Source organism: Pleurodeles waltl, chromosome 10 (genome assembly GCF_031143425.1).
Source record: "Pleurodeles waltl isolate 20211129_DDA chromosome 10, aPleWal1.hap1.20221129, whole genome shotgun sequence".
Classification (NCBI taxonomy): domain Eukaryota; kingdom Metazoa; phylum Chordata; class Amphibia; order Caudata; family Salamandridae; genus Pleurodeles; species Pleurodeles waltl.
Window position 1 is genome coordinate 886,424,665 of NC_090449.1, and position 24,487 is coordinate 886,449,151.

Consider the following 24,487-nt stretch of genomic DNA (forward strand, 5'->3'; position numbering starts at 1 on the left):
CAGGGATGAGACAACCCAAAAACTCTCCCCAACCCAGGTAAGAGACACAGGGTTAGTGGGGAAGGGGGGGAGGGGAGCGAGTGTAGGACAAGAGGATGCAACACTAAACTTCTGCCTGCTAACCTGTCACGCAGCACAAGACTTGGGTAGGCACCAATCCTTAATTAGAGGTTTCTGCAAGTATCTGTCCCTCGATTTTGCTACATGTATATCTCAGTGCATCTGCTTTATGATTATTTGAGTCAGCAAAATATTTACCCTCCTCAATTAATGTGTAAAGATCATTAGAGCACGGGTTGTATCCTTTACTGCCAAATATCACTCTTTAAACTGCAGAAAATTGTAAGATCATTGCTATTCTGAGTGAGGAGCCCTTTGAAACAAAGCACATTAAAATAAACTGTCAGTTAACGCCTGCAGTATGAATAGAATAGTCTGTGTTTATCTAGCCCCTATCACCAGTGTGAAGTTTCTAACTTCTTCAAATTGGCACCAGTATAGAAACCTAGGCACAGAGGCACTGATTCATAAAGGTTCTAATGTGCTTAAGTCAGATTTATACCCAGACATCTCTTAAAACTCTGAATACAAGACAGTCCTGATTCAGAGAGCCAAAATTAGTATAGTTGTATATGTTGCTCCTTCATGAGAGTAGGTGTTTTGCAAAGTTTGTTCTCTTTCAGTACTTGTAAGTGGCACCTATAGAAACACTAGTGGGTGTTAAGTGTGAGAGGATAGTCCGTAAAATGCAATGCAAATGAGCTTCAGTTACTGACAGATAATTTATGCTTGAAAATGAATGAAGGGGTGTGTATCCAAGCAAAATGTATATATATTTTCTCATCAATGCACAATTCCTTCTCTAGAATTGATTTCTACCTCATTTAAAAAATGCTGGAAGGGATCACTATTTTTTTCATTATTGGGGAAGGTGTATCTCAGATCATCTCCTGTATATTTAAATCTAATTAATGGTATCCACGTCCTTTTGAATACAAAATAGGAAGTTAATATAGTTCTCCCAAAATATAAGGAAATACTTGATCTTATTAAAAAGAATTGAAACAGACTCTAGAGCTTAAGGGGTGGGGGTTTCTGGGAATTCCTATGCAGTGTTTTGGCATAAACTGAAAGGTAGGATTATTAGTTCCACACATATACATGCTCACAAAATATATCTTATTCCCATTAGTTTCAAATCTAGATGCACTTTTTTCTCACTTTATGTTGAGTAACTGAATCATACTTCCTATCAGTGATTTGGGGCTGAGCCAAAACATCTTTACCTCAGATCCCAAGTTACTTGTTTGCTCTACTTTCTTTTGCTTTTTAACTCATGCTACATCAAACTGGGACTATCTCATATCTACCTAATCTAACTAAAATTCCTGTTCTGCTACTGTCATCAGCCTCTAACTTGACTAAAGACTGCTCCAGAGGGCCTCCTCTTCAACCTTTATGTAAGACTATTGTCCAAAATCTTTTTACTGATCTAATTTTGACTCTCGCTGTTTTGAAGATTCAGTCCAGATTGGTGTTTCAGTGCTCTGTTGGAATGCAACAGTTTTGGTTACAAACTAATAGATTGAAATTGGCATCATTGTTGTTGATAACTATTCAGAAGTCCCTTTCTGAAAAGGTGAATACTGAGACCTGTTTTTAGAATGGATCTAGGTTTTTTTAACCACCAGAAAAGTCAAAGGCCAGAAACAGGAGGTGTTTCTATATAATCGAAGAATATTGCAGCTCACAAGGTTAAACATATGATGTTAATTGTGTAATTCCTGTAAATTTATTTTTAGAATTTACAAAAGGTCTCCTAGGTGATCAGTATAATCTATACAGTTCTTGTAGGGAAGCAACTGGAATGTCTTCAATCCTAAATTCTGTTTATTTAAATATTTTCAACAAAAAATGTTATTGTGTCTTTATGAATCACTGCCAACTATCTGTTAAGGTTTTAATTGCTTCCATGTGAACTCTTTGATATTATCATTAGATTTGAACATGTGCAAAAATAATTGAAGTACCACTAAAATGGTCTCCCTTTTTCCTTGAGATTATCTCAAAGTACCTTTTTAGTCAACATTAGTGTTTGCTTTTGTTTTATCAATAACTAACTAGTTTTCCTGATTCCCTTTACAGCAGAGCTCCAAGTAGAGGGAGTTTTATTGATTTAATCTTTACCTCTTTATGTTATTGATTTATGGATGCTAACTTTTGGGTCATTATGTGACTTGAGAGCAGTTGTGGCCATTGTGCATGGTTCTTCCCACTTCATTGTGTTGCAATCTATTGATATTCTAGAATACAATTACAATGTGAAGTAATCGAAGATCACATAAGTGGAGTATTACTGAAGTTTTGTCACTTTAAGAAAAAAATAGACACTATCACCAAAATCCCACAGAATGGGCCTTTAATGGCAAATTAATAATGGGCAAGGTCTTGCGTGCTCAAAAAGCCAAGATAAGGGGGTCCCTAATGATGGGAATATAAGCCCTTAGTTTGGCCTCAAATATACACAACAGAAATATGTATTCTTGTTGGCACTCACACTTAAACATTTCATTTAATTATTACACTTTGCCACTGACAATCAATACATCTATATGGAATGGACTGGAAAACATTTAATTTACCCAAGTTTTATGCAACAGTCTTCATCTATTGTTCTGGAGTCTTGTTATCTGTGGTACTGGAGAGAGTAATACAAATAAATTCCATAGCCTAAGAACATTGATTAACCTCTTTAAATCAGTAAAACCCTATGAATGTGATTTATGGTGTGCTAACGACTAACTTCAGTTATTTCTATTTGGTAGCAGAAGATTTTGTGCTCTTACCTTTATAAAATCTGTCTGGCACAGATAACATTCTGATTGATCTTTTTAAGCATGATCCTTTTAACTGAAGCCCATTATTAGTTGAAGTGTTCAGTTAAATATGCATAGAAAGTGACAATGTTTTTCCATATAACTACTGACCCATTTCATTTCATGCACGGATAGGCAAAATATTTGTGGAATTAATCATTAAAATGATCACAATTTGTGTTATCAAGAAAGGCAAAGTAGTATCCTGCTGAGCTCTTTTTCCTCCTTGTGACGGCGTGATTCAGCAGAGATGTTGTTTTTAATTCATCAGATCACATCTAGGTATTATGTACATAACACATTCAGCTCAATCTCTTGCCTCCTTCTATTTGATTCTTCCAAAGCTATTGATAACATCAAGACCTAATAAGCATTAAAAATGCACTGCATATTCAAACCACAGCCAGAGTGGTGATTGGTGAAGGGGAGAATTAACCCAAAAAATATTAATAACTTATGGCATATGTTAAGGTTGCCTTATGACACCAGTATTGGTTGCCCTTTTTCTTAATGATTATACAAATCATGCAGTCTTTGTGGCACAGGCATATCATTCACAAACATGACTCATATATGTAGCTTTAAATCAATATTATAATCCCAAAAAGGCAAATGACGTAGTACAGAACTGGAGATGTCACCAGTCTTGGTACATAAATCAGAATAGATTAATGTTAGCCAGATCATTTGACTACTTAGGTATTTGTCTAGATAGTTGTTTTAGTAGATCTACCTAAGTCTTTGAAATCCTTTGATATACTATCACGGTAGATGTCTGTGGATCAGAACTATAGGGGCCACTCAAAAGTCCAAACGTTGCTATGCATGCTCTTTGTTTAGTCTTGTGCCTTCAATGTGGTGTCAGCTCTTTGTACTGAGCAGGTCACACCCTCAGTTCATCTAAAGGCTACATTCATGTCCATATTGTTTTGTTACAAAATCAGACCAAACAATGAGCTGCTATTTATAGAAGTGTTTTTCAAGATCCTGTCCTCTTTGGGGATATTCATTTTTTAATCTGGTCCTATATTATCATCTTTGCATTCACAACTCTGATTTTAACATAGTTTTGAATGAACCTTTACTGATATTTAGTTCTTATGTTTGAAAGATCTAGTTCTGTATTGCTGTCTTGCATAAGAATTTCAGTGGGATGCAATCAGCCTGAGCTTTCTGACATTGGATTATTCGGATTGCATATGTTTTTGCGAATCCGAACATTATCCCAAACATTACCTGCATATAGTGGCTCAAAGTATGTTTAGAACCATAGATAACAAATTTTGAATGGGCGTCCTCTTAATCCCTATGTCTTCATATTGAATGGTTCTCCTAGCAAACCAAAGTGTGAGGTACAAAGGTATTTTATGATTGCAAAGCCTACAATTTGCAAAAAAAATTCCAACAGCAAAACAGTGTTTAGAAATATACAAATGGCTTAGCCCGGATGGGAGTGAGCCACTAGTTTCAGCAGCTGTGCTCCATACCGGCCACAATCTGACTACGAGTGTACCCCACTTCAGGAAGCATCACGTGGAATGGGTACCCCAGACTGCCGCACACCCTTGGGGTGGTTGGCAGCTCCTGCCTGTGAGAGGTGACTGCCTAGTGACTTACCTGGTGGCTGGGCCTGGTAGAGACAAGGGAGCCTTCTCAACATCTTGGCTTCCTGGGTGTGGGTGTCATGGCTGGGGGACTCTTTTGGAGGTCTGTGCTGCCCCTGAGTGACTCTTGCTGGCCCGGGGGGGGGGCAATGGCCCCATGGCCCAACATTAACATTTTCCGACTGGGCCTGCTGCGCACCCTTGGAATTGGGGACAGTAGCTGCCGGGAGCTGGCTGAACATGGCCTGGGACTCATTGTCAGACACTGGCGGGTGTCCCTTTCATGGAGCCTCATCCGAGGCTGGGGACCCCCACCCTGCACAGCTAAGGGAGAAGGCCACCTGGACCATTCCTGTGTGACATGTCTAGCTAGTTGGCCGGGCCGACCCTAAGAGACATCGGTTTGTCACAGCCGGGGCCATTGGAGGAGCTCACCATCAGTAGGGATTGCAGCCTATCACCCACTCCTATTGGGGCTGCCTGCCCTGTGAAGCTCTCCCATGGCACTGAAGACCACACACTGGACTCCTATAAAGCTCCCCACACCTGGGACTTGGGGCAGACATGACCGGGGGCACCCTCCCCTCACTGGTAGGCCATGCCGGCCCACTGTGAATGCTGCCACCCTAGCCCAGTCCAGATGACCGTGGACTGTTTCAGGGGTGGAATTGCAGTGGCGGCATGCCATTCTCTTGTGTATCTCCCACTGAAACCATGCTTGCAGTTGCTGGAGTCCTGAGTGGGAGCCTGACCTCCTGTTGCCTCACCAGCCCAAGAAAATTCTAGCCGAGATTTCCTCCAAGCCTTGCACAAACTCAGCCAAACACAGAGAAAACACATTATAAATGGGGGAGTACTGTCAGCTCAGATTCCACACTGAAGATGGTGTCCTGGGTTTCTGACCTAGCCATGCCTCCCCCCCCCCAGGAGGAACACCCCAGGACCTCATTGGTATTCCGGCGATCTCACTGAGTTGGGGTTGGGTGGACTGGCCCTGCAGCCCTCCTGTGCCCCCTTGCTGCCATCCCCCCCAGTACAACATCATTTGGCTCAGCACTGTGCCTGGCAGAGACCACTGACGAACCTCAAGCACCCCTCAAGGCAAGGCACCTTCTCTATTTCGAGCCCCGGAGGTGACCTGCCCGCACCAGGCATGGACATGGTGACAAGAAAACAGATCAGGAGAGTCTCCGTCATCAAAGTTTGGGGTCAAACAACAGCAAACCTGTGGCAGAACTGTAAGACTTAGCTAAGCAGTACAAGAGATATGTCCCCTTCCACTTCCATCACCCATGAATACTTGGGCACTTTCCTCTAGGATTTTCACTCTGAGATAAGCTTTTCGAGATTGGGCTTTTTAAAACATGTCTCCAGGAGTTGCACAGGAAAATCACAGATCTGGTGAGATAGAGTAGACACCATCGAATTCTCCCTAGACAATAGATCGGAGATACAGGACTGGATCTGGCAGCATCGCAACATATTGGAGAATCAGAAGATCAAGTTGCAAGCAAAACAGGAAGACCTAGAAAACAATAGTCGCAACAACATAAGATGACATACTAGGCTTCATCCGTGAGCTGCTCCATGTAATCGGGGCCAACCTAATATACTGCCTCTCTGGCTAAACCGTAAACACAGGACACTCTCTTCCACTCCTCATAACAGCGGTACTCCTGACATACTCAAATTCACTTCTTTGAAGACAAGGAGGAAATATGTGCAAGGTCAGGGAAAAGCTGACCTGGTTTTCAGAGGATCTACTATTCAGCTCTTCCAAGACCTAGTGCTAATAACTCTTAAAATATGCAAAGATTTTAAGCTGGTCACGGATCACTTCAGGGAGCATAACATTGAATACCGATGGGGCCACCAATTCAGCTTAATATTCATGTGAAACAGGATAACTCACCAACCCTGCTCAATTCAGGAAGCTGTAAAACCTCTAGGGCTTGGAGTGTTTAAGTGCCCCAGCAACTGTGATTCTGACCTCCTTCATAAAAGGATTAGCTGGCGCCCAGAATAACGGGATTCAACCCACATTCTGGGTCAAAGAGTGCCAGACTGAATTCCTCTGACACTGAAAAAGCCTATGCCATCACTCACCTTCAAAATTTGAGCTCAGACCCTCCCTCAAGGCTACGCCAGGACGGGCAGGATCACAAAGCAATGGACTCATGAACTGCCGCCCTCACGCTGACAAGAATTTCCATAGCGAGCCACTACTGAGGGGGATATACAGTAGACTCATTGTTTTGCTTTTGTGTCTTGGTCTTCTCTTTTCTCTCTATCCCACTTTACTATAGAAGCTTTGCCCCTCTACCCCATCATCCATGTTAGAGGGTTGGACATCTTGTTGGGTGGAAGAGACCATGTACCCATTCCATGCACCTAGGGATGTTATATGTGGCCCAGGTGCCCATATGTTTCACTGTGTTCAGTTTATTGTTATAGTTTTCCAACCCAGGGATGTCACAGGTAGGGGGAGTTGAAGGGTGAGGACTTGGGGGAATCACCCAAACCCCTGCTTACACGCCCAGACTCTATAAATGGAAGACCACCTCTCCGTTAAACTTTTATTTTTAAATGTTTGAGGACCCAACTCCCTCAACAAGCACAGTCTCGCAATACCTCATGTAACTCGACTCTGTCAGTCTTTCTGCAGAAGTCCCACCTTCTCCAGAAAGGTCAGTTCTGCATGCACCATGCTCAATATCCCCATCAATTTTGGACCTCCACAATTGGGAAAACAGCAAGTGTACACCATACATCCCTGGCTTGACAATTGGACAACAGATAACTGCTCCTCCCTTACCACAACATCCTGCAAGACCTCAGGAGGTGGAAAAAAAAACTCACTTTGCCTGGTTGGGGCACATCAGTGTGATCAACATGAATGTCTTACCCTGGGCACTTTATCTATTCCAGTCCCTCCCAAATATGTTTCCAGAGACCGGCATCCAAGCTCTCCAAAGTGAACTATGCACCTTTATATGGAAGATAGCAAATCCTTGCATTTCTAATCAGATCCTACCTCTCCTTTCTGGAAAGGAGGACTGGCTTGCCCCATTATGGTGGAATACTGTTGGGTGGCACCCCTCTGATATATCTCGAAATGGGTGGTGCAAAAGAGCAAAAACACTTGGCTGCACCTGAAATGTGCTGTGGCCTGCTGGTCACTATGGGACCTAATATGGCTCCCAAAAGCACATATATAGCTGCACCAACCAGATCCATACTCAAAATATGGGACAACATAGCAGTCAGGCGACGTCTCACCACCTTTTCCTGACCTAACACTCCTTTGGTAGGCAACCCAGACATCTCCCTGACCCTTGACTCCAGGTCATACGGGGGTTTGGTCAGAAGGAGACTATAGTCTTCAAAGTGACCACTTTAAAGGCACAATTATCAGAACCTGTGAGCAGTGTAAACAGGAATTCCAGATTCTGGAACCTTCTCGCCTTCAATATTACCAACTGCACCACTGGGCCCTCCACTCGCTAAATACACAAGCAACCACACTAAACCCCACCCCATTTGAGAAACTGGTCAGATCCCTTGATGGGGTGAGACCTCTATTTGATCCTCTCATTTTGAATGGATCATCTCTTTCATGATAGCTTGCTGATTCAGTACGTAGTGATGAATATACATTGGGGTATACAGATAAGTTACCGACCTCTTAGTCCAGTATTTGGCCACTCTTTAAATTTTGCATGGTAAAAGATGCAAATACCTTTTAGGTTCTATCATGAGTTCTGGTAATGCTTCTGTTGTACCTAATTCATTCTGTAATTTGTTTGCTCTTATTTACTATTTCGTTACACTGCACTTATTACCTTTGATGAAGATATTTTAATGTGCATGTTTGATAGGATTTTGTCCATAATAAGTAAATTGTCTAGTGGGAGAGATTTATTTTTTCCTTCTCGCAAATTTGTATTTGTCTAGGCTAGGAGAATGTAAATATTTTGAATGTTAGACTCTAACTATAGAAAAGAAGAGGTAGCATGAGTATTATTATTAAGGGGAAAAAATTATTGTACTGATTCATTTACTTAAATATTTTATGAGGCTTCTGTGACACCTCTCCTTTAATATTTTATGAGGCATCTTGGAGGCCTCTGATTCCCAAAAATGAAGTCCACATACATGAATTGTGTTAAATGGAATTAAATCTCAGACAATAGAGGAATATTTTATTTTCCCTGATCTTGTCCCAGGAAAGGAGTTTATGGAATGTACCATTGTTGAAGGCATCACATTTTTGATCAAAATATTAAAATTATCGCCAAGTGCAACAGACCCTACCTTGATGTCTGGTAGTTTAAAATATTAATCACAGTTCATTTTGTAAGACAGAATTGTATTCCTAAAAAGATAGATTATATGAATATTGAGTATCTATTTAATTTTGGTGAGAGATTGTTACCAGAATCAATATGATTGTTTACTGGCATGTTGCATAACCATTTGATTCTTTTACTTTCTATCTAGCTCTGTCGTAGTGCAAACACCATCAACCTGGCAGTGGACAAATTCTTTTAGCACCATGATGGTCCTGAGTGTGGAATTCATGCTGTCTCTCCCACTGTTACACCCCTTCCCCCCCATAGGGTGGAGGTGATAACTGGAGAAACAGATGGGAATACAATGTTTTTGGCATCATTTGTCACTTTGCCCTATTATAAATCATTTCCTGTCCATTTTCTCGATATCAATCCAGTCTGTTTCCTTTCTGAAGAAGGTGAAACGAATTATGTCAAAATTAGATAAACTGACATTTCTCCTGTTGTGTAACAGTCTTTTTTGACACCAGTAATGGTTTTATCACAAATGGTGCACCTTCTTCAGGGACTGAAAACAAAGCAAAGACATGACATAATGTTCAGCTCATATGTTTACTTTTATTGAACCAACAATCCAAAGGTAAACAAATGTTATCCAAATATCATCATTTTACCCAAGAATTCAGCTCCTGCTGATCATCACTTTGCTGGCTATTTAGCCACTTGGCTTGTCCTTATGTATGCCTGTGTTCATGTGAAAATTTTATTTTCTACACTGCAGAGACACTACACATGTTGCATTAGTAAGCATATGTATGACAGAAGTTAGAACAGTTGTACACATCACATTTTCAGGCAAAAGTCAATAAGTGAGTCTGCCTGAAAAGAAGAGTCGAGATATGATCCTTTTGTTTTTACAAATGTTCCAAACAAAATGTAGTTAGAGGGAGGATTTCAGTTTTGTCTGAATTTATCTTATATCCTGGGATAAGGAAAAATCTGCTATCTCCTGGGGTAGAGTCGGTATTGAGAGTTCATGATTCAAAATATATGAGTATGTCATTTGCATAGGCAGAAAGTTTCAAATGTTTCTCACCATATTGAAAACCTTTAATTTTAGTATTGTTTCTAATACGGGATAAAGAGAGCTTGAGTGCTAAGATAAATAGAACAGGGGATAATGGACAGCTTTAACGAACGCCACGATGTAATGAAAAATAGCTAGACATTTTCCCATTAACCAAGACTGATTCCATTGGAGATTGATAAATCAAGGAAATAAATTAGATGAAATGGTCACCTAAATCATACCAGGATAAGGCTTTTAATAAAAAAACACCAGTCTATCCGATCAAACTCTTTCTCAGCATCAATGGAGATTGCTGCTAAAGAGTACGAAAGAGTGGATGCTTTGCTAAGTACTTTGAAGAATGTTCTAGAATTATCAGAAGGAAGTCTACCTTTGATGAATCTGGTTTGCTCCTTACCTAATATTGCAGGCAAAAGGGGATCAAGATGTAAGGCTAATAATTTAGCGAAAATTGTATAATCTATATTAAGCAAAGAGATTGGTGTATAGTTTTCACAAAAAGTATGGTCTTTACTTCCTTCGGGATAAGACAGATAGTAGCTTTTTGAAAAGTTCCCCCTGTATATTCTGATTTTGAGAACTGAAAAAGCTGTAAAAGTTTGCAGGGTATGATATTTGAAAAGTGAAGCAAAATTTCACCGTGAAGCCATCCGGACCAGGAGTCTTTTTGAGGGAACGAAGGACATTAAGAATTTCTGACAGAGAAAAATCTAATTCAAGAGAAGAAAAATCAGTTAAAGTCTTATTAGGATTTGGAACTTTCTTCAAATAGTCATTTGTCTTTAAAGGGTATGGTGTCAACTCAGGAGTTTAAAGAGTTTGATAATATTTGACAAATTCAGCTAAGATTTCATCATCTTTAAAAATAGAGTCACCTGTATCAGTGTTTCTAGATTGCACTGTATGACGTTGCTTTCGAACTTTTAAATAATTAGCATAATGTTTTCCCATTATATCTTGACCCCCAAATAGCGGGCACTACTACCTAGAAGAAAAGAAGCATTATCCAAACAGATTTTATTAAATTGTAATTTTACTTGAATAAATTCTTGAAAATTAAGATTAGAAGAGGAAGAATAATATTGATGCTCTAAACATTTAATTTTTGGAAATAGAGATTGATGTTGTTTGTTATAGGCTTTTTTCTTTTTAGAAACAAAATCAATTATATATCCACGTGCTGCAGCTTCAAACGAATCCCATAACACCTGAGGGGAGATATCAGAATGATCGTTAATTTTGAAGAATTCTTATGCAAAAGCAATAAAAGATGAGGGAAAAGTAGAATCGAGCAACAGAGAGTTGTTAAATCTCCACCTATTAGATTTGGGATGTAATAAGAGTAAATCAAAATCTGTAAATACTGGTGCATTGTGAGATATGACAATAGGTTAAATGGAAGAACTAATAAGGTTTTGGGAAAGTCATTTTGAAATAAAAATATGATCAAGTCTAGATAAGGAACCATGTGTTGGAGAGTAAAGTGAAAAGTCCCTATTATCTGGATTACATACTCTCCATGAATCAACTAAATTACATTGCGATAGTAGTGCCTTAAGCTGTTTATGCATTTTGTAAGGAAGAAATTTCACTGTGGATGTATCTATGAAAGGATCAATTATTTAGTTACAATCCCCTCCTAAGAGAAATAAATCATCATTATATTGCATACATTGTTTAGTAATGCTAGGTCAAAAAGGTAGTCTGATTGAGTAGGACCATATATGTTACCAATTGTCAATGTAGTCCCATTAATAATTAGTTTCACAAATAGCCATCTGAATCAGAGTCTTGAGAAGCAACACTCATGATAATTTTTTATGGCAAGGCAATATTACTCCATTTTTTCTTTATCAATGTAGGAGATGTAAAAACATTACCCACCCATCCGCTTTTAAGTTTCAGCCCTTCAGGTTCAGTTAGATGGGTCTCTTGTAAAAGGACCTGATCTGGATTATATTTAGCTAAATGGGATAAAATTCTCTTCCTTTTGATGGGATTAATAAAACCCTTGACATACCAAGAAAGAACTCAGAATTTTACAAAGAATAACCATATATACAAACAAAAGATCATGTAAAATATTTAACTTAAGAAACATATAAGGCTTAGGGAACAAGGAAATCAGATGGAAGTAAGAGGGGAGGGAAAACAATAAGAAAAAAATGGAAGATGATCAGAAAGAAAAGAAAAAACAGTACATGCCAAAGAAAGGCAACTGTAAAGGCATACATGATAAGAATGAACGGTAGGGTAGGGGTGGTGACAGCACAGGGTGAAGACTGCACAGCAAGGGAACGGAACGCACCAGCGGACAAATGATACACAGAAAGGTAATAATAAAAAAGACACCAGGAACCCGTAAAAAAGAAAAAAAAATGTTAGCGAATAAGACATAAGATCACATTAAATATATAAACCGCAAATGAAGGACCATCAACTGTAAATCAGTAAATAAGAGTTTACGATGGGCATGTTAGATGTGAACTAGTTATCTAGTCAATTTTTAGAAGGACCGGCTGGTTCCATTGAAATCATAGAATGTCTTGAAGAGCTGCTTTAGTAGTGTATGAAGATGTTTTATTTTAATATGCCACTTTTAACAAGCAGGGATGGTATACCCCAAAACGAGCTCCCAAATCACAAAGTTGCGGATGAAGGTCCAAAAATTATTTTCTTCTGGCTGCTGTAGCTTTTAAAAACATCTTGTGAAATGAAGATCTTGCTTCCTTTCCAGGAAATTAGCTTTTTAGATTTTGCTGCGTTTTGAACTTTTAATAAGTCTATGAATTCAAGAAAGAAAATTATCACTCCTCTTGGTTTAGACGAAGGAGAAGAGTTTTCGGGACGTTGGCCTAAACAATGTCCCCTCTGAATGTTCAATACTATAGAAGATCGTAAGCCCACTAACTCTGGCAAAAAATTAAGTCAAATCATTTCCTTAAAGACCTTCTGGTAGTCCATAAAGGCGAAGATTATTTTGTCTGTTTCTGTTTTTCAAATCCTCATCCTTCAATGTTGCCACTTCCTGCTTCAAAACTTTAATTTTATTTTTTTCATCCTGGACATAACTTTCTCTTTGTTCCAATGGAGAGGCTCTTGCTTCCATTTGAGACAATTTGTTGTCTAAGTTTTGCATCTGAGAGTTAGTTTCTTCAATAAAGGAATGTAGTACACATATTTTGTCAAGCACAAGTTCAAGAGATATCAGTGGAGGAGATTTTACAGGAGAAGGCGGGTCTTGTTTGACTCTTCTATGAGTAGTTGTAGATACAGTCTAAGAGGTTTTAGACAAAGAGAAAGATGTCAAAGACATATTTGAAGTAGCAAAGGAAGATGTTGCAGTACAATTATCAAGCTTTAAAAACTATGAGAGTTAATTAGTAGGCGATAACTGATGTAACAGAGTTTTATTTTTCTTTAATTTGCCCATATGATGCATAAAAACGTCATTAAGGAAGAGAACAATACAGGAACTCCATATATATGTTGTTGAAACCGTGCAACCAGGAGAGGTGTTGTTGAAACCGTGCAACCAGGAGAGGTCTCAACAGAGTCAAGAGATTTTTCTACATTAGGTACCAGCAGCTGATAGATATTATTCAAAAATATAAAAAACATGTGGAAGTCCTATATATTAGCAAGTAATTACATGCCTCATGTGAGGGCAAGAACAAACCACTCACTGAAAAAGCATAAACATTCCAGTCAGGTGTGCACCTTAGTCTAGTGAAAACGTTAGAGTAAAGATGGCCGCCACCGTGAGGAGAATTCGAGTAATCATATTAAAAGTTTTAGAAAGGAGCAAAAGCGGCATCTAAATACTTTATAGTGCTCACCAATTCATCAAGTGGTATTTAGAAGGATCGTTCCGGCATTTAACGTCATTGAAACAGTTCTGGCAACTGAAACTTGACCAACGATGCGCAGAGCTCCATCTCCAGGTGGCCATCTTGAATGGTGGTCCGAGCACCTCCTGCCTAGGGCTTACTCAAGGCTGCAAAAATAGGTGACCTAAATTGCAGTGAGTCATTAATATTAGGTCACTGAGTAGATATGTCCATCATCATGTGTGAGGTGAGAAGAGAGGAGGTGAGGAACACCCAGTGATTAACCAAAAGAGAGGTAATGATACGTAATACATTTTAGACTGTATCTACAAAACACATTTTTAGTTCATCATTTGCAGTTAAGAGATATCTGTTTTACTTAATCCTGCCATTATGATGACAATAAACAGTTCTATAAATAGGAAGAGGTGCTGGTATGCTAATAATACCTCGAATAGGGTGGACAGTAAAAGGGTATCAAAGTATCTGTCCCAATTTCCCAAAATGTATCAGATCATATTTATGGATTAGATATAAAAAAGAGAAAAGAATTAGAAGAATACCCATGCAGTTACAGAGGCATACATGCTCACATGAGGCTTATAGGTCGAATGTGAGGTGATAAAAGAACTAGGAATACCTCTAATTTAGTAGACAGAAAATGTATCTCACAAAATATACATGTGGCAGATTTTTAATATTCGATCAAGGTTAAATAACACAGCAAATTGAGTTCTAAGCAAAATCATATCCATGTTACATACATCTAGATAAAGAATATATATGCATAATATATAAATATAATGTTGCTCTGTAATGCAATACAGATTAGTACATGTTCATATTTTTTAATTTTGTTTTTATGCACATAAGATATCGCACACTTCAAATTGTTTGGTCAGAACACATCTTGACAAAAATAAAAGTCGTTTGGAAGCTAAGATTTGGTAACTTCCAAGTATCACAGCATATTGGGCATTCTCATTTATGAGAGGTTTATCTATCTGCCCTGGGACTCTCCAGGCCTGTGATTGTTATAAATTGCATTAGAGACCAAAATAGGTTATAAAAATGCATTACATACTTTCCTAAAGCGTGCATAACTCCAATTCAGATATTACCATGCTGAAATGAGACTTTAAGCCCAGTCTGTGTACACTTAATTGCATATCAATAATTCATATCTCAGGGACATCCTTGAGGCCAGCCAAGTGTCACGACATTCCCATGTTAAAAGGTCTCTTTCCCTAAGCTGAAACACTCGCTATTTAAAATTGTTCCCCATGCTTCCAAACCTCACAGGGGTCAAATATAGAGTTTAATAATGAAAAAAAAAAACATATGCAAACAGAAGATGTGCCCTAAGTAGTTGGGGATCTAGCATCCTTTAGCATGACAAGTGCAGACCATAGCTCCTGTTTTATGAAGTGAATTCATTAACCTGATATCTCTCAGAGTTAGTGCTTTATTTCGCGAAACAGAAATATTGAACCCTTACTCACCGTTTCTGAGCTGTACGGTCTGGAAGAAAAGCATTAACTCTGAGAAATATCCGGTTAAATGAATTGACTTTATGCCCTAATGGTGCATAAAACAGACACTTGACACTGTGCTGTGCCAGAACATCCCATCGTGAAGTGGCCTCATGTTATGTCTTCCACTGGTGTTCCTGTGTGTTGTTATGTCTTTCATTGTTGTTCTCTGTCTATGAAGCTTGAACTCACAATCCCTGCACTATTCACACCAAGGCTGAGTCTAACTTGCTGATGAATGAGAGACTTGTGGTATGGATGGGGGGGTCAAATGTCGAAGGAAAACGTCTGCCTCTAACCCATGTCAGTATATCAGCCTACCTCTGTAAATCATTACGAAGAAGATGGAAATGCAAAGATATGGTGATGCATAATGGAAAGGAAGTGTAAAAATGTACCGTAAAAGAAGAAAGGCTTGTTGAAAGTGAGCAGAGAAAACAATCTAATGAAATTCATGGTTACTTTACCATCAGTGGTTCTAGGTATCAGTCCCAAGGCTGAGCAAGCAGGAATTAGAGTTCTAAAGAAACAAAATGTAACAAGAGGAGATATACTTTGCTAAGTGTTTACTAAATCATAGAGGGAACTAAGCTTAAACACTGGCAGGAAAGACAGAAATATTGCAGAGTCAGGTAACACTGAGGCTGAACAGGAACCCTTTAACAGGTCCAAGAGCAGAAACTGTCATTAGCCCGTAACTTACATGGAATTAACATAATCATCAAGGCCATCCGAGCAATGGGCAGACAGAACCAGGTGGAAGTGGTTTCGAGGTTAGGCATTCTTTTGAGTGAATGATGAGTCTGTATTTTCAGCTCGTCAGTTCACACAGGCATGAGCAAAGAGGCCAAGTGGCCAGTGACCCTAACTTTCAAGGGGAACTGTGGGAAAACTATTAGTCTCTACATATCACCTCTATTTCCGTTTCTCAACTTTCCCTCTCCCTAACTACCTCGTAGCTCAGACTCTCTCTCTATCCAGTGTAGTTTTAAGGATTTTGGAGCCCCAGCTAAGAAAAATGTCAGCAGTTTTGTGTGACCCATATTGCTTGGCAGTGTGCATGGGTGAATTAGCAGAAAATGAGTAATAAAATTCAAAGTAGATGTGAGCATGAGGCACCAAAAAAATGACTTGGCCAGGGCCTCAAAAATCCTTAAGATGACACTCAGTTTACACTGGAAGTGATGCAAAGCATTTTCACATCCTGAGTTGCTAGGAATCGATGGCCTTTGGAGAATATCTATAAACACCTGATGTAACACTAGGGAGATATGAACACCAAGAATTTTGAGAAGTAGCCCTTTTCGTTCAGACAGCTTACATGTACAGTGGCCATTTGGAGAATGGCTACTGCAGCTTAAATATTTTGGCCTGACACCACCCAGTGATGGCCTCAAGTTGCTTTGGGGTTTAGTAATATTTACGATGGGATGGTGGGTTGCGGTATAGTGCTTTTGCTACATCTGGTAAATTGGGGGGACCAGTTTATCATCCAGTATCAATGGGTAGTGCCTGGATATAACCCACCACCAAATATGTCCCCAACTAAATGAAAGAGCAAAAGTCCTCAGTGCGTATTGAAGAGGTACAGTTGGCTTCAGACTTCTGACCAAGCAGGACATCGAATCCATCTTGTGACGGCTGTTATAGGGAAGGCATGATTTTTTAAATGCCATTGTGAAGAGGAGAATCATTAAGGATATTCTGAATATGAGGTAGTCATTTTCCAGTCTGAGCTTAAAATGTTGGGGCCTCCAATGGGAGGATCCCTGGATGTGGTGAAACACACCATGTCAGTGGTTGGAACAGCAATGTGCACAGTTCACTGTCCTAAAGTTTATGGTTGATGAAGGACAAATAGTTTTTCAAAGCAATGTGGTGAGTGGACTTGAGCAAGTTTTATACAAGGTAAAGTGTTGTAAAGGAGTCTCATTCTTTTCTGAGGCCAGTGGAGAAATTTAGTTGTGTCTTTTCAGAGCTGTAAGCAAGCAAGATGCATAGTTTTGGACTCTGGAGTTTTTTCAAAGAGGTGCAGTGTTGAGACCACACTATGGTCTGTTATATGTGTAGCATGACAATTGTCAGTATTAGGGTGATTATTTAAGAGCTTTGGAATAGCAGCAGAATGCCCTTCAGCAAATCATTTGTTTGTCTTGGAACGTTGTTTTGAGGAGCACATTTACCTGAGATTAAATGTAAGTCTGCAAACAAAGATTACACCTAAATTGTATGATTTATTAAGTGGGATTAGGAGTAATTCCCAGTTTCTCTAGGCAAGATTGATAGAATTGGACTAAAAAAACAGGATACGGTAGCAGGATTCAGTTTTTCACCATTAATCAGAGACAGTTATTCTATATCAACCAAGGTAGCTGAAAAAGGTAAGGAGAAATGTTGAGAAGGTTGTTAGATCCATCTTAAAGTTTGGGGTGAAGTGTTGTATCATCTAAATACATTTGATATCCTGTTATGTGATTGTCTAAGATGACAGTTGGGGGCATATATGCATTGAATAGCATTGGTAGTAGGACAGAGCTGTGAGGTATGCCATGTTTGATGTTACGTATTCTGGAAAGGAAAGGGTGTAATTTGATTGGATGAGTATGGTTTTGCAGGAAGAAGCTGAACCATGAAAAAGCTGTTCCACTAATGCGTGCTGATGTAGATCACCTTTTGATTAGAACTTGGTGATCAATTGTGCCAAATGTGACTTAGCAATCAATTAGGATCAATGCATAGAGGTGGCTGTGATAACCAAGAATTATGACATTATTCCTTAATGCTCAATAAAGTGGTCTCTATGCCCTTACAGTGTCTAATGCCTATCTAGTAGTCACTTAGAAGGGCCTTTACCTCCAGGTAGGAGGGCAGTTGGCAAATAAAAACAGCTTCAAGGTCATTTAGTCATTTGTATTGTAATCGTCTGCAGTAAATTTCTTTAGGATAATTTTGATTGCGTGTTTAAGGGACTGAGGATTGAACCTATTGGCTACAGATGTATTGATTAGATAGGTGATAATTGCTGTAAATGCTGTGAAGTGAAGGTGGCAATAGAAATTTCCCAAGGAGAAGAAGACATTAGGATGGGAGGCGGGCATTATTGAATTGTACAGAGTAGTAAGGTGTGACAGGGTTGGTAGAGCACGGAATGTATGGTTGGAAACAAGAGGAAGAGAGATGGTTCGGAGGCATCAGCTGAGGTTGTGCAAAACAGTTTGAAACCACAGAAGAGGAATGGTTGCTAGTGGTTTCTTTTAGATTGTTATATTTCTGATCAGAGATCCGATGTTTAAACTGGTTAGTCTGAAAAATTATATTTTACTTATTGTGGATAATTATAGTAGCCAAAGGATTGTGTGTTAGATGAGATGATATTCTGCCAAGCAGGTGTCATTGATGTTGCGTTGGATGGTTAGTGTTGAAAGAAGTTCTTTTCCAAAGCCTAGATGTTCAGAGTTTGGAATGGGGGGTGAAGTGGTGATAGAATAGACTTTTACTCGATTGAGGGAAGTATAAGCAAAAAAGACCCAGCATGGGCTGTCATCATGTTGATGTCATTTTTTTTCCTGATTTTGAGGAAACAGATATTGGATAGAGAATTTTAGAGTTCAATGGGTCATTAAAGGTGAGGTGAGACTTCGGGGGCCGTGTTTCAACTTGAAGGGAAGTTTAGATTGTTTAATTTGAGGTATACTGGTCAGTACCACAAACCAACCAATCAACTCTGTTACTGAACTGGTGGTTATACAGACACCCCAACAAACCACGCATGTAACCTCGGTTTCATCTAGGATTCATTGCTCACCATGACCCGCCAAGTCAGCTCATTCGCATCCTCTTGTTTTCACACACTCCGAATTCTCCGGATGATCTACAAATGGATCCCAGAGGACTGCTGCAGAACCGTAACCCATGCCTTGGTTGGAAGCAGACTCGACTATGGCAACACCCTCTACGCCGGCACCACCCAGAAGAGCCTGAAGAAACTACAGCACATCTAAAGCACCTTTGTCACATCAGACCGCGAACACATCACCAATCGCCTAAGAGACCTCCACTGGCTTCCTATCAAAAAAATAATTAACTTCAAACTCCTCATCCATGCATACAAGGCCCTCCACAACCTAGGATCCAACTACCTCAACCACCACATCACCTTCTACTCCCCCACCAGACCTCTCCACTCCGCTCAACAGGCACTACCCACCGTACCAAACATACAGAAGACCTCGGCTGGAGGAAGGTCCTTCACCTACCTTGCGGCACAGAGCTGGAACACCCTGCCCCTGCACCTCAGGCAGTCACCATTGTAACTGCAATTCAGGAAGGACCTTAAAACCTGAGTCTTCAACTGAAGCACAGAGGACAAACCCACTCAGCGTCTTGAGACCCTTACAGGTGAGTAACTGTGCTCTATAAATCCTGATTTGATTTGATTTGAATTGACTGTGTAGGTATCAAAACTGTCCATCCCCCTGAATGATGGCACCAACCTGTATGGGGATGGGAGGGGCTTAGGATTTACTTTCCCCTCTACCAAGTGCCACTCTCTGGAAGACAATAAGTGTGCAGCAAGTCTATGTAATGCACAGTCATTGCTGCTCCTGACAGATTGTGCTAGTTGTACATATGCACTTGCATGATCAGTATTACAGTAGTGAATGCACAAGCATCTGCAGCTCCTTCTGTCATATTAAAGTGTTTTGGTGGTGCAAAAAGTGGGCGGGCATACCTATTCTGCCCCTGGAGCCTTTTAATGATATAAACCCTTGTGTAAGACGTGCATGCACAGTGTGCAGTAGTACCAACCCGTCCACTTATTTAAGGGTGTGTAGAGGAATGAGGTCCATGTATGAAATAAATATTTTACAAGGAAAACATTTTGCAGTAATGAAAAAAATCAATTCCACAGTTTTCAGCTGATATAACTTTTGTGTTCTGCACAATTAAAATCGTAACATTTTGAATGCTTGATAGCCTGCCTGAATGATTCCAGATTTTTAGCATTTCGTGTAAATGATGTATTTGCTTTGTTTTCCAGCTTCACTTTTGAAGGGACTGAAGCATGCCAACATAGTTCTACTTCATGATATCATCCACACCAAGGAGACACTGACACTTGTTTTTGAATATGTGGTAAGGAAAGCTTCCATAAAATGCCTCATACTTGTAATGTTGATTATTAGCTTTATAAAATGAATTCTGTACTGTTCTGAATCGTAGTAGTTTTAGGAAACGTGACTTCCCAAAAAGTGACAAAATTCTTAGTATGTGGAAATTCCACACAACCAAACGGTTTGTGCAGGTTGGAAGAGATGTTTCACATTTAATGTTCATGCTTTTTAAAACTGCAGAATTAAAATAAATATATATATTCATATATATTTTACATATATATGTTATCATAATTGGAACCGTGACAAACAATATGCATCACAACACTAATAAGTAGTTTTTTGATGCACGTTTTAAATCTATGCTTCATCTTATATTGTCTTATTGTGGTCTGGTTAGCCTGTATCATACGTGCTAACGGCTCCATTAGAGTACAGTTCAGATTATGGATCTCACTTTATGGAGGTAAACCACACCCTAAAACGCAGTACATAACTAACCAGGCTAGTTTGTGCATGTGTCACAAACAAAGCGCAGCTTGTAGATATGATGAGGTGGTTTAGCTGCAACTCAAGGTTCCTCCCTGCTGTTTGTGAAGGGATGGTGCAGTGTTGACTGCATGCAAGAACTCTTGTGTGGCTAGTGATTGGGATATCTACAGTAATTTGAGAATCTTTTACAGTCCTGAGGAAGTCGCGGGGAGCATTTTCTCCTACAACGAAACACGTGTTGCCTGTTTTTCTGTTCCAATAAAAGATGAACATTTCATCCCAAGATTATTTGGAGTTTCTGTTAACCTGTATGGTCTACTCAGATTTGGAAATTGACTTGGAATTCAGTATACATGGACTACTGACCTCATATTATTATTTCACGTGTGCCTTGACTGACTTCTGTTGAGCCACCTTTAGATGTAGGCAGGGATTCCCCCATTGTGGACTGACTGACTGACTGATAGGATCCCTACAGGCCTCATTTTAAAAGAAGCTCTATGGGTGGTGCTTTTTGTCCCACTTCTTTAGAGTCTCAGGTATTTTGTCTATACAGTGACTTTGGCAAATATTTCAGTATTGTGGAGCAAGGTTCTTGGGCAAAGACATTCCTCATTTTAATTGGCCATACGCCTGTGCACGGAGGGACACTAACTTTATACTGAGTGAGCACTAACATTACACACATGAAAGGGATAACAAAGATTGGGCTGCACAAATGTTTGAAGTCTCTTCTTTATTATCAGTCTTCCCCAGGAGCATAATATGATTACAAACTCTTGCTGATCCCAGGCCACAAATTGGCCATGAAGCCTATGTTGAAAATGCTAGGCTTTCTTACTTCCAAAAAGAGGTCTGCAATCAGTTATTCCTGAATATTTGTGGTAGCTATTGTATTTTCCACAGAAATGGTAAAATAAGCCCTCAGTTTAATCTTAGTAATGAGGTGGACTAATTTACTACGCACTTTCTGCATTCAGCCCTTTGGTTCAGCAGACAAACCTGAATATATATAGTATTGTAGTAGAAGAGCAGAGCTGCCCTGACAGAGGGAATGCTTTGGGAGGTTGAGTGCATTGCATAAGTTTGGAAAAGGCATAGAGGCGAACTCTGTTTTGAAATAATTTATTCCCTACAAATTATGTATAACTGCACCTCTGAAACACAAGCACTGATCACGTAAGTTTCTGTGTGGCACTCCTTTTGCCAGTTAGCTACTGGATAGATACATATAGTTAGAACATACACGCAGATGCTCAGAGTATGGGTCATGACCCCCTTCCCTCCGTGTCGTAGCCATGCTACGGCATGTGGCTATACACAATGAGGCTGACTTCACACAAAGAATGAGGCACGGAGCCTCGTGGGATGCCAAGTCCTACATCCAACCCTGCTGCGCACAGCTGAATGCTAGAAACAAGTGGGGTTGGCCACCTGCAGGGGTTGGATGCAGGGAATTCTGGGATGCGGTACACGATTAAATCATATCATTTCAAATCACTGAAAAACACAAAGGTTAAAGTGAAATTATGAATGGGTTTGGTTAAAACAATCTAAACAAATGTTTAAGAAATACGCCAGGAATTCCTACTCTGAAGGAGAGCTGGCTATGAGATGAAACAATGTCAGCAGCAACTAGAATGTATTTATTTACTTTGCAATATTATATAGCGCAGACTTGGCCCGAAGGTATCAGAGCGCTTTACAACACACTGATTACAGAGTTACATCAGGTTACATTAATAGTAATTGAACCCTGACGTTTAAGTCAATGTACACATACAGAAATTACCACAAGAGACAGTTACAACAGTAGGGCAGAGTACATGAGCATTTAAATGAAAAAGATCAAGGACACTAGAGAAAGCAAACACGTTTGCTTGGGGTTGAATTAACCAAGATGTCTGTCAAATAGGAACTTGAGGTCCCTTTTTGAAGGTTGCCAGTCAGGTGGTTAGAAGGAATGAGGGAGGCAGAGAGTTCCAGATTCTAGTTGTGCTGCCAAAGAAGGACTAGACTACTTCATACATCGTTTTCGCCTCAAGGTAGAGGGTGAGGGGGCCCATGGGCAGGGACTGGGCATTTATGGAACCCCTATTTGCTCCAAAGATTTTCAGTTTCTCATTTAGATAGGAAGATGAGGCTCTGTGGGTGCTGCAAACAATTTAAAGGCCAGGAACATGTCAATTTCTTGAGGCCTAAGAAGAAGTGTGCTGCAGAGTTTCGTGTTGTTCTCATTGGGCCTAGGTTTACTTTGGGAATGCCTGAGACAAGGGCAATTGCATTGTTTAGTTTACAGAGACTGAACTACTGTTTTGAAGTTCTGTTCTAGAATCATTTGTCTGATGCCCAAAAGCTGCCTAAGCTGGCATTGGGTGTGGTTAGCCGAGGCTGCTATATGGCTGTGGAGATAAAGATGATTGTCCATGATGATTCCGTCCATGATGAGTCCGAATGATCTGGCACTCGTGATAATTGCAGGACAGCTTACGAAGGTGGGAAGTTTTGGCATCCATTCTTGTAAATGCATTTTTGCTTTCGGGGGTGAGGTCAAAAGAAATTCTATTTTAGTTGGGTTGAGTGGTCAGACAGCCAGTTATGAATCTTTGAGAGTGTATTTGAAAGCATGGCAATGTCCTCTGGGGATGACATTTTCAAGTATAATTGGGTATCGTCGGTGTAGAGGTGGAAGAGAATCCTAGAATTCTAAGAATCACACATAGTGGTTCTACGTAGAGGTTAAAGAGGGCCGGGGAGAGGATCGAACCTTGTGGACACCTTCGTGAACGCTGGCTGGTCTCAACAACGAGTTTCCCATTTTCAGAATTTGGGAATGGTTGGGTAGGTAAGAGGACAACCAGTTGAGGACCGTTCTTCCACATCCCATGCATAGTTCAAGACTATAAAGGAGATCATGATAGTTGACAATGTTGAATGCAACGGATAAATCCTGGAGGCAGGAGTTGTCGCAGTCGAGGATTCTAAGGGATTAGAGAGTGTCTAGGAGGTTGATTGTTTGGATGAGTGAGGCTTGTTGGGATGCTATGCAGCTTTCCATGACTTTACCTACAAATGGGAGCGTGGAGGCTGGGCAGTAGTTGTTCAGGTTCTCTGGATCAAGATTTAAGAGCAGATTGATTTGACCCATTGTAGTCATTGGGGGAAGAGGCCATGATTAAGAGAAGAATTGACCAAGGTGGTCCATATGGGGAGTGGGTGTGTGGCAAGAGATTTGCTGATGGATCCTGGAATAGCATCCTCATGATGGTTTGTAGGCTTTACTGTGGAGATAGTTCATAGTAGGTCCTGCTCGGAGAGCGGAGAGAAAGATGACCATGGTTGTAATGATTTGCACGGTAGAGATTCAATCAATTTCAATCATGAGCTTGTAAAGCGCACTACTCACCCATAGGGTCTCAAGGCGCTGAGGGTTTGCCTCAAGAATCAGTCAAAGAGCCACGTCTTGAGGTCTTTCCTGAACTGAGGCAGCAATGGCGACTGTCTGAGGTGCTGTGGTAAGAAGTTCCATTCTTTTGCTGCCAGGTATGAAAACGATTTTCCACCCGCTGAGAATTCTTTATGTGGATTACGGCAGCGACTGACTGTTGGGACGAGTGGAGCAGTCTGGAAGGGGCATACCAGTGTATGTGATTGTTG

The 24,487-nt window shown here is 40.1% G+C and overlaps 1 protein-coding gene across 6 annotated transcripts in view; it reads left to right on the forward strand.

The window, feature by feature from the left end:
* The window catches only part of CDK14 (cyclin dependent kinase 14), a 1,910,605-nt gene that overhangs the window by 823,374 nt on the left and 1,062,744 nt on the right, over nt 1–24,487 (forward strand). For all 6 annotated transcript variants that reach the window (XR_011199184.1, XR_011199185.1, XM_069211609.1 and 3 more), the window contains one exon: nt 20,266–20,360. Coding sequence is in view for 4 of the 6 variants with exons in the window: in XM_069211609.1 (XP_069067710.1) it covers nt 20,266–20,360 (95 nt within the window). In the remaining 2 variants the exon portion in view is untranslated. The remainder of the gene's footprint in view (nt 1–20,265; nt 20,361–24,487) is intronic.